The sequence below is a fragment of the Malus sylvestris genome, chromosome 14, assembly GCF_916048215.2.
Source record: "Malus sylvestris chromosome 14, drMalSylv7.2, whole genome shotgun sequence".
Lineage (NCBI taxonomy): Eukaryota > Viridiplantae > Streptophyta > Magnoliopsida > Rosales > Rosaceae > Malus > Malus sylvestris.
Window position 1 is genome coordinate 20,115,985 of NC_062273.1, and position 11,321 is coordinate 20,127,305.

At 35.5% G+C, this 11,321-nt stretch overlaps 2 protein-coding genes across 8 annotated transcripts; both read left to right on the forward strand.

Annotated features, from left to right (window-relative positions):
* The first annotated feature begins 294 nt into the window (after positions 1-294).
* Positions 295-1,634, forward strand: LOC126599094 (uncharacterized). Its single transcript, XM_050265444.1, has 2 exons — positions 295-465; positions 742-1,634. Exons 1-2 carry the CDS (start codon positions 295-297, stop codon positions 1,471-1,473), a joined length of 903 nt encoding a protein of 300 aa, XP_050121401.1. The 3' UTR covers positions 1,474-1,634.
* Positions 1,635-5,849: 4,215 nt separating this feature from the next.
* LOC126600618 (trafficking protein particle complex II-specific subunit 130 homolog) lies at positions 5,850-7,710 on the forward strand. 7 transcript variants are annotated; one of them, XR_007615492.1, is made up of 7 exons: positions 5,850-5,998; positions 6,176-6,262; positions 6,453-6,543; positions 6,627-6,711; positions 6,778-6,910; positions 7,020-7,069; positions 7,436-7,710. XR_007615492.1 is itself a non-coding variant. In XM_050267213.1 (6 exons), the coding sequence occupies exons 3-6, from the start codon at positions 6,485-6,487 to the stop codon at positions 7,518-7,520; spliced, it is 279 nt and encodes a 92-aa protein (XP_050123170.1). In that variant the 5' UTR covers positions 5,852-5,998; positions 6,176-6,262; positions 6,453-6,484; the 3' UTR covers positions 7,521-7,710. The 7 variants fall into 7 exon arrangements, 2 of the variants coding, with proteins under 2 accessions (XP_050123170.1, XP_050123169.1); XR_007615491.1 differs by having other exon boundaries at positions 5,852-5,998; positions 7,433-7,710; XR_007615489.1 differs by having other exon boundaries at positions 5,852-5,998; positions 6,627-6,694; positions 7,433-7,710.
* The last annotated feature ends 3,611 nt before the right edge of the window (positions 7,711-11,321 follow it).

Below are 11,321 nucleotides of genomic sequence, written 5' to 3' on the forward strand. Positions count from 1 at the left end.
ACTATATTAAAATTCATTAAAAATTATTAAAAAACACAGAAAAATTATTAAAAAATACAGAAAATTTTGAAAAATAGGTATTTTTTTCCTATAAATACCTAACCCTCATCTTCCATCTTTACACCACATTTCAATATTTTCTACACTTTCTATACTATCTACATTTCAATATTTTCTACACTTTAAGAGAAAAAAATGTCTTCGTGGAAGCTCATTGAAGATATTACGTTGTGTGAATGTTGGGTTCACACTACTCATGACCCAATTACGGGTAATGAGATGGATAAGCCAGAAATGTGGAGTAAAATTACGAAAGCATTTTGCGATGTACATGGAAAAGACACCAGAACAAGTCAAGGTCTTCAAGGTCGTTGGAAAAAACTCAACGCATCCTTTACTTGTTGGAAAAATGCCATCTCTCATGCTTCCAGTAACCTCCGTAGTGGGACAAGTTTAGCGGATCAGGTGACAATATTTTTATTTATTTATACGCATTCCACCCACATCAATATTTTGATTTATTTAATTTCGTATATAATTTTTATGTTATTTATGTAATTTTTATATGCATTCCATCCGCATCAAAATTTTAATTTATTTAATTTCTTATGTAATTTTTATTTAATTTCTTATGTCATTTTTATGTAATTTATATGCATTCCACCCGTATCAATATTTTGAATTTATTTATTTGTGTTACACCCGCATTTTTTAACACTATGTTATCCCACATTTTTATAGACACTACAAGCTCAAGGATTCTACAATTCAAAGAATGGGAACAAATCATTCACTAGATGGGAATGTTGGCAAATTGTCAAAGATTGCCCTAAATACAAAATTGTGGCAACCGGTCTAGAAGTTGTTATGCACGGTATGGGTCTACATAGTTCTCCAGAACCAGACATGGCCGAACAAGAAGTCGACACATTTCAAGACACAGAAGGGATGCCTGAACAAGTGCCCGAGACCCAACCGACTCGTCAGTCCCTCAGGCCTCAAGGTAAAAAGGCGTCAAAGAAAAAAGGTAGTTCTTCCAAAAATGATTACACTAAATATATGGAGGAACTTGCTCGCCAAGGTGAACTGAACATGGCACGGGAAAAGGCTAGAGATGAGGAAAAAGTTGCTGCTATGGCAGCAATATTAGCAGATACTGAGGCCCGTGATGCGACGGCTGAGAGACAAAGAGAAGTAGTTAATCGAGAGAACGAGCTGGTTAGAGAAGCACTTCTTCGAGAAAATGAAATGCTTAGAGAAAAAAGGATGGCTCAAGCAAATCGTGACACTATGAGCAAGTCTCTAGTAGGACTGTCTCCGAATTCTAAATATTTTTGGACATCGGAAAAAAGAGATGTCATGCGAAGGAGGCGTGCAAGAGATGCGGAAACAAGTCAAGGGGGTTCTAGCTACATAAATCATGGCAACCAAGATCCTAGCACCACATATCCTAACTCGAGAGACTTTGTATAATTTTTATGTAATTTCTTATGTATTTTTTATGTTTTTTCTTTCTTTTTTCTTTTGAACTTTATTTAATTTCTTATGTAATTTTTATGTTTTTTCTTTTTTTAGGTTTGAACTTTATTTAATTTCTTATGTAATTTTTATGTTATTTCTTATTTATTTTTAAAACTTTATTTATTTTATTTAATTTATTATGCAATTTTAATGCAATTATTTATTTATTTATTTATTTTTAAAACTTTATTTCTTTTGTACTTTATTTAAACACATGAAATAAGATTACATAAACTCACCAAATAAACTTAAAAACAAAACACACTACATAGAATTACATAAACTCACCAAATAAATAGAATTACATAAACTCACCAAATAAACTTAAAAACAAAACACACTACATAGAATTACATAAACTTAAAAAAAATACAATTTATTCTTCAACCACAAGCCTCATTCTAATTATCTTCGCCTTCATGCAATCCCCACTGGTGCTCAATCAAATCATTCTGGCAGGTTACGTGCCAGTATGGCTCTTGCACATTAGTGTACCGCTGAACGATCAATTCATTGTAACGTCCATCGCGTTCCAACGGCTCATGTTGCACTGGATCTTCGGTCCGGTCATGAGCACAATAGATACGTGTTCTTGAGTTGTTCATCGGATCCAGCTCATATTCATCGACAGCATCATAATCATACTCATTTCAACAATCATGTTGTGGAGAATAATACACGTCATCATGATGGATCGAAGAGCATCGACATCAAACATTCTAGCTGTAACCCTGATAATCGCCCAACGAGCTTGCAGGATACTAAAACAACGCTCGACATCCTTCCTACACCCTTCTTGACATTTTGCAAAGTGTTTTTCCTTTTCAGTCTGTGGATGTGGCACTGTTTTGACAAATGTTGACCACCTTGGGTAAATGCCATCTGCAAGGTAGTATGATCCCTCGTATTGGGTACCATTAACCCAATATGTGTATCTCGGCGAGTTTCCTTGCAGCAGTTCGTCGAACACTGGGGATTAGGCAAGGACATTTAGGTCATTCTGAGCTCCTGGAACACCAAAAAAAGCATGTCAAATCCATGTATCAAATGAAGCCACCACTTCCAAAATGATGCTTTTGGCTCATTTTTTGTCGCCATATGCTCATTGCCACGCACTTGGACAGTTTTTCCAAGTCCAGTGCATGCAGTCATGATCAATGCTTTCAATCATGCCAGGGAAGCCTCGCATCTCACCATTCCTTAGAAGCCTTCGCATGTCCCTTGGCGTAGGTGTCCGGAGTTACTCATTGGTGTAGAGGGCTTCAATTGCAGAGCAAAACCGCATCAGGGATTCCAGAACAGTTGTTTTTCCCATCCTCGCGATCTCATCCACTTGATCTGCAGATGCTCCATATGCAAGCATTCGCAAGGATGCCGTAATTTTTTGCTTGGGAATAAGACCTAGAACATGAAAAGCATCTTCTTTTTGCACAAAGTATGGATCATAGTTGCAAATATCACTCATGATTTTGTTGAACAAATTTCGTTGCATTCTAAAACGCCGTCTAAAAATATGATCAGGGAATATGCTATTGGGAATAAAATAATCTTCCTATAGATTTTTACCTCGTTTTTCCCTTTTTCTATCGAGGTTTGCAACACGTCTTGGTTTGGCTATCTGACTCATGGCTTCCATGACACGGCGGGAATGTAAGGCCTTCTGCCTTCTATGGTGATCATCCTCATCCTCCTCCATGAAGAAAGCCTCATCTCCACCTCCACCTCCACCTTTCTCGAGATTGGCCAATTCTGCCTGTTGTGCCAACAACCTTTGTTGTTGCTCCTGCAACTGTTTATACACCCTTCTTGAAGAAGACATTGTAATAAGAACTCAAGATTTGAAAACGATGAACAAGGATTATGAGCTAAAAAGAAGGATTGAGCTTGGTGTGAGGATGGATGTAGGGATGTAGGGTTTATATGGACAAAAAAAGAAAGGATGAGGTTCTGGACAATGCCACGTGACACTACGTGATTGGTTGAAAATCTTATCGAAATGTTGGCTAAATTATTGTAAACCGGAAATGACATGTGGCGTGTCGGGATTGGTCGAAAATATTATCGGAAATCTATCCACAAAATAGTACGTTCGAATAATGACATGTGGCATGACGTGATTGGTTGAAAATCTTATCGAAATCTTGGCTAAATTATTGTAAAACGGAAGTGACACGTGGTGTGTCGGGATTAGTTGAAAATCTTAGCGGAAATCTATTCACAAAATAGTACGTTCAGATAATGACACGTGGCGTGACGAGATTGGTTAAAAATCCTATCCGAAATTCAAACTATTTTATTTTTTTATTCTTTTAGAAAAAATTTAAAAATATTTTAAATGGGTTGGGTGCCAGCGCATTTTGTAAGGATGGAGATCGTTTGTGCCAACGCATTTTTTCACTGGGTGCCAACGCATTTTTTAAAGGGTGGAGATGCATTGACCTATTACTGTTCATTTGAGTCTGTTACTGTTCACTGGAGTGGATAAATGGGCTGGGTGCTGGCATAAAGTCCTTAGGGGTGGACTTGCTCTTAGAAGATATGTTTGAATTTAGGTTTTGAAAAAAAGTTAAGGTTCTACCATAAAATTTATTGGTAGCATGAGGAGTAATTCAACTTCTTATAAGTCCTTACAATGTTTCTCCTTTCACTAATATGGGGATCTTTTATTTTCACATTCTAACACGCCTTGTCATATGTGTCTAATTTTTAAACCAAATATATGGACAACACGAATTAGGTGACGCTGAGCACCTGTGGCAGTTGGGCTTGACACGTTAAAACAACATGCTCTCATATCATAAAGAAAGTTGAGGTCCACCAAAAAACCAATTGACAATATAAGGAGTAGCTCAACCTCTTATAGGCCTTACAATATTTCTCCTTTCACCAATATAAAACTTTTTTACCTTCACATGCTCATAATTTCGAGGGCCTCTGTTTTCTGCTATTAGTTTCTCAAAAGTATCATATACTCTTTAAATAACTACGTACCTCTACATTTTGTAATTTGAAGAGGGTAGCTGATGCTGAGTAGTGAGTTGTTTGGCCAGAAGGACATGCAAATGCAATCATCAATAAGTAAAACTTTAATAATTAATAGCAAATCGAGCAATTACTACAGCGGCACCGAATATGGGTAAAGCCGCCCACCCTCAGTGATCTGTTTTGTTCAAAACACGTTTGACGTTTTGCACTGCTCTATGTAGCTTGCAAGTTGTACTCGGTACAGTTCATAGGAGGCAGACTCTCTGCCCTTCCACTTTTAGTACCTTTCTGTACCTTTATGTTTTATGTGGTCATGGTTAAGTTATGTTAATATTTTATATTATTTTTTTATAGAGATAATAAGATAAAAATAAATAGTAATATAAAATATTGACGTGATTTAACCGTAACCACACAAACAGAAGAGCACAAGAGAGCACGAAAAGTGGAAGGGCGTAGAATCTGCCTCCCAGTTCATATACTAACTCGATCTGGTATGTCAGATATATCACTGCTGCATGTCCACGTTTATGTATTCATCGATATTTGGGAACCTTGCTCGGTGCATTAACATAGCATGTTTCTATTTTATTTTGGAAGAAATCGAAGACTAAACCTATATTAATCATAAATCTAACCTATTACATTATCCTTCTTCATCGCTTACCAAACCTGAAGCTGTCTGGTACGCATAAAGGATTTTAAGGGAAATGAGTTTCCATGTCTTTTCGTATGGGAATGGAAATGAGCATTTTTTTAACAAATAATATTATCTATATTAAAAGAGTAGGAAAGTAGGTTAGCAATAATTTGTTTTAAATTCGCTTTTAACAAGAATTGAACTTTAACACTTTTAATTGTTAACAAAAACACATTTGTCATAAAAAAATTCAATGTTTTATTGGTTTACATGAGAAAGGAAAGTGAATACTAAAAAGCTGAAGGGCTTTAATTTCCCTCCTATTTTTTTATCGTTGGTCCGGTGATTTTGCGGATGGTTGGGACGAGGGAGACGAGTCAACAGTGGTTTTCTTCTTGGCTTGATTATTTTTGTATGTTTATGTCGCTTAGCGATTTGTAGGGCTGGAAAAAAATCCCAAAAATCCCAAACCAAACCAAAAAAATCCCGATCCCAAACCAAAAAAATCCCAAACCAAAATTTCCGAAATTTTCGGGATGTCATCCTGAACCAAACCGAAATTTTCGGTATGGGATTCGGTACTGCATCTCCATTTTTCGGTATTCCCATACCGAACCGAAAAAAAATTATATATATATTATTTTTTAATTGTAAGAGAATTATTTCAACCATTGATTATTTTGGATTTAATATGTGCCGTTGATTTGTTTTTAGGTCAGATCCAAATGGTACTCTACTCTTTCCGTTCATTTGTTTCCATCCATCGAAGTCTCGAAACGCAGCCCTAATCTCTCATCTAATCTCTCATCGAACTCGAAGTCACTCTCACGGTCTCACCTCACCCCAAATTAGGTAATTAATTTAGTGTTTTGAAACCTAATTTCTGTCTTCCTTTTGAAATTTAATTTAGGGTTTGAATCTTGAATCTTAATTTCTGTCTTCGTTTTGAAACCTAATTTCAATCTTGAATCTTCCCTTACTGGTTTCAATTTTGAAGAGTGAATGTTTTTATGCGCTGCATGTTTGCAGGATTACCAGATTGCTGCGGCTACCAGGATTACCAGGTTTATGCGCTGCGTGTTTTTTGCAAGTCTCATCCTCTCCCAAATGAAATTGGTATGTAGAAGGGATGTATGGGGAGAAAATGCAATATCTTTCGATGTTTGAATAAATACGACAAAAAATTTGATTGAGTATCAGTGAAAAGCTTGCAGTAGGATCATCTTCAGATTGTGAATATGTGTGTTCTACATTTAAATACTCTATTGAGTCCCAACTGCTTACCTGTACATAATGCATTATGCAGTGGCTCCCCAGAGACAGAGCATTGTGGATGGAATGAGGATGATAGCACTCAAACTTGAATTTGGTGTATCTCACAATCAGATATTTGAGAGGTATTTTTCTTTTATTTTGTTCTACTTTTTGTTCTTATCTTTCAAAATTGTAGATGTCTTTTATTGATTATTAATTTGTGCAGGACCCTAGCAGTGCATTTTACAGATCCTTTCCATGTGAGCAAACGGGTTGCAGATAAATGCAATGATGGTACTTTGCTTCTCCAGGTATGTGTGATATGGTTTTCAAAACTACACTTCTGTATGTAACTTTACTTATGCATCCCTGGCTAGGTGATTAGATAATAAGACGTGAAGTGTGTGACATCCTATTCCTATGTGTTGAAACATGGAAATTGTTTCTGTTTCACCAGATGGGAAACTCACTGATGGGGGTCTCAAGTTTTTAAAGAAAGTTCGTAGCGGAGTATGTTCTTGACTTTTGTCAGACTTATTTTTCTATTTCCGTCAACTTACTTTAAAATTGATGTATGTTTTACAGCTGTTGGATATTAATCACTTACTTTCTGATGCAGGGTGTTGATCCAAGTATTCGAGCTGAAGTGTGGCCGTTTCTTCTTGGAGTGTAAGTATTTTCATATCTATGCGATTGCTTTAATGCTTCAAGTTTTGTATGTGTTATATGAAAATTAGTTAGTATATGATTTTCAAATTTTCACCCTGGTTTTTATTTGCTTTGTAGTTCAAATACACGATATATGCTCAGATTTTTCTATGTTGAATGCTCAGATTTTTCTATGTTGAATGCTCAGATTTTATTTGCTTTGTAGTTCAAATACACGATATATGCTCAGATTTTTCCATGTTGAATGCTCAGATTTTTGAATGCTCAGATTTTTCTATGCTCAGATTATTGATTGGAATTTGGATATATGCTGAACTGTGGTTGTGATATATATTAATGTGCATTGTTATTTTATTTGTTAAGTAGGATGGACGGGTCTAGTAGCCAATCTAGTGCACATATGGTCTCGGTATTAGGGGCCGAAGAGGCCAACAATCTTCATAAATTTTAGGCTTTGTTTTTTTGCTTTTGGTTTGTAACTTAATTATTGAAACTTTGGCTTGGAACTAATTTTTTTGCTTTTGAGTTTGTTACTTTATTTATTTTAAAACCTTGACTTGTAACTAATATTTTTGCTTTTCGATTTGACATGTTGTACTTCACTATGGGCTGTTGAATATATTTGGCAAATTGCTTTAAAATAGATTTGTACACAGATTTGACGTGTAGTAGAAATAAAATTGTTTTTTGTTGAATTAGGTTTAAGCCCATATGGGCTGTTGAATTGAGTGACTATACAATTGGACATATTCATTACTAGGCTGGGTGGACAGATTTTGGGCATGGCCCAATATTGGCTTTTTGTCCAAAAGCCCAAAACCATTTCGGGATTCCCGATTTGTCCCAAAATCCCGAAACTATTTCGGGATTCCCGAAAATTTGGTTTGAGATCGGTATTGAAATTGAGATTCCCGAAAATTTTGGTTTGGGAATCGGGACAAGGGTTTCGGTATGGGATCCCATACCGAACCACCCCTAGCGATTTGTGTGGCCTTGCTTTTTTAGCGATGATTTTTTGTGATCCTTAATTTCGAATTTCCCATCACCGATTTATTATGGAAGATTTGCACCATTGATTTCTATGTGTTCTTTGTTTATTGTGATTGCCTCATAGGAGTTTATTATGCTTACTTGTTGTGCGCTTATTCTTTCCATATCAAACATTTAGTCACCGAAATAGATAATCCAATTGACACCCTCTTCTAAACGTATTTTTATTATTAATAAGTTATCGTTATCGTTATCGCTTCGGTTAAAAATACTAAATGCTTTGAGAGCATCCTTATTCAACAAACCAAAATAATTGGATCTATTTTGTCACATCCCAGCGTGGATCCACCACATTCCGGGTCTGTTCCATCACCGTAGCACGATATTGTCCACTTTGGGCTTACCATTTCCTCACGGTTTTGTTTTTGGGAACTCACGAGCAACTTCCCAGTGGGTTACCAATCCTGAGAGTGCTCTGACTTCCTTCTCGCTTAACTTCGGAGTTCCTATGAAACCGGAAGCCAATGAGGTTCCAAAAGACCTCGTGCTAGGTATAGATATGAATATATATTTAAGGATCACTTCCCTGAATGATGTGAGATGTTACATATTTAGTAACTGATCACGAGCCACGAGGTTCTGAAATTCAAATTGGAAAATAAAAGAGTATCAATACAACTTGCTATTTTCTAAAGGTTGCTTGCTATATTTGGATGTGATTTGTACTAACTACTATACAATATTGTGCAACGTTTTCGAAAATTTTCAGTCAATAAATTAATAACGTGGTCCTGGTTGACCATAAAAAATATATAATAATAATGATAATAATAACAACAGCAACGTGGTCCTTTTTCCCAGGTCCCGATCGACTGAGACCTTATAATTTACCGGAAAAATAATTGCACAAAAATACGGGCCGGATGATATGTTCCAAGTAATGATCCCAAACTAAATCCAGAGCCGGTCACGTTCATCGGTTGTTTCACTGTTTTATGTATTTAATTGCTATATGTTACAATGCTTCCTGTATAATATATGCAAAATAGTTAAATAAAATACTGAGGCAGTAAGATATATTCGTATAGGCGATTAATTAAAATCATTCAGATTTCAGAAACCGCTATTTTAATAGAGATATACCTGTTTTGGAAATTTTGTTAGATTAGATGTTAGATTAACCATCGATGGGGTTTGAACCCACGACGTCATGTAAGGGCTCAATACCTTTTCACCATTGGCTTTTGTTAATTGCATGTTGTTCTCTTTTGAACAGAGATTTGTAATATGCCCTAGCCACTATGTTCTTTGACTGAAACCCTACCAGTTTTTAGTTTTTTATCAAGATCCTTGATATTAATGTATTTATGTATTTCGTTATTATATTTTTTTAATTTAGTAATAAAATTTGTATTTGGTTATGTTAATGAGATTTTAAATAAAAGTGGTGATAAACCCACCCTATTGTCCTATCTTCGTCCTCTCTCTCCCTCGTCCTTCTCTCTCTTCATCCCTTCCTGTTTCTCTCTCTACTTCCGTCCCCCGTTTTTCTCTGTTCCCAAGGGAGATGCCACCAAGAAGGTGTCAAAGGTTTGGTTGCTGACGGGGGTGGGTGACGTTTTGAGGGTGTGGTGCGGCTGGGGTGATGAAATTCTGATAAATTAAAATAGAATGAGTTTATATATAAATTAGAGGACATTTTAGGAATAACAGTGGGTGAAGAAATAACATTTCAATTTTTTAACTTTTTATAGTGGGTCAAATTATAAGGTGGGTGGGGAAATAAAACAATGGGATGGGTCTAGTAGCACTCTTAAATAAACTCATTATTTGTGGGATTGAAAAGATTAAAGAATAAATTATACTCCTATTCCGTGGAAGAAAATTAAAAAACAATAGAAAATAATGTTTTGCCATAGAAAATATGTACATATATGAACATGGGTACATTCATCAAATTAACCTAAACATTATTATTGTAAATAAAACTTTTGGTAGAATCTTTAAACCCAAAACAATTCTAACTACAAAAAAATATGGGACACCTTGTTAGTTTTTAGTTTTTGATTGAAGTCCCTGACATTAATGTAATAATGTAAGTTACTATATTTTTTTTAAATTAAAAATTGAAATTTGCAATTGTTTATATTAATGAGATTTTAAATAAAACCCATAATTTGTGGGATTAAAAGTAATAAAATATAAATTATACTCTCTATTATATATATGTCACACCCCGACTTGGAATGTCTAGCTGAACATTCGAATCACGATGTGATGGCCATCACCCGAAGGGTGACGAAGCCAAAAGATAAAAACGAAAAATAAAAACTTCTCTTATACAAGTAATTATTACAAAATCCTTATAGAGTGTACAAAAATAAAGAAAACTCTTAAATCCCTATCTAACCCAATCCCAGCTCGCTTAGCACCTGTCTTGTCAAATAACTTATTTATAAAATAAAAAGGTGAGAGGTGAGCAACAACCACGTCGGTCAGTGAGTAGAATATGTAATACGCCAGTCAAGCGATGCCATTTTAGTCACTATAGAAAATACAATAATAATATCAAATCATTATGCACGTAGTGCCATATAATATCATCCCTTTACATGTTCATTATATCCTTCATAAATAGTAACTCATCACGTGCTTAGGTTTTAGCATTCGCATTTCCTATCTGCTGAGCAACCTTCAACCACCATTCCACTAGCCACCTCAGCAACCACCGAAATAATCATACTTAATTTAGTTTTTGTTACATACAATTGTATGAATATTTATTTTTAATTGAATATTCGAACAAACTGTATTGTATTTTTTAAACAATTGTCCGACGAATCTTTCGTCGAGCGAAATTTTTTATACCTAATTTATTTCCAGAAAGTAGATGAAATTGAGTCATCGAGCAAGCTACATTTGTTGGGCCTAGGGGTGGGTTCAAAAAACCGAAAACCGAAAAAAACCGAAAACCAAACCGGACCGAGGCCGAAAAAAACCGAACCGAAAAAAAATCGAACCGAAACTGTCAAACCGAACCGAACCTAATCTGGTCAGTTCGGTTTCGGTTTTTGAGGTTCGGAAACCGAACCGAACCGAACCGAACCAAACCGAACCGATATATATATTTAATTATTTTTTTAAATATTATAAATAGTTTAGTCATACAATCATAACAAAACAAAACCTGTTGCCAAGTTGGTTTCAGGGAAAATTTTCAAGTTGCAGCGCAAGGGTTCGAACCCTCGCCTCCAACATTTCA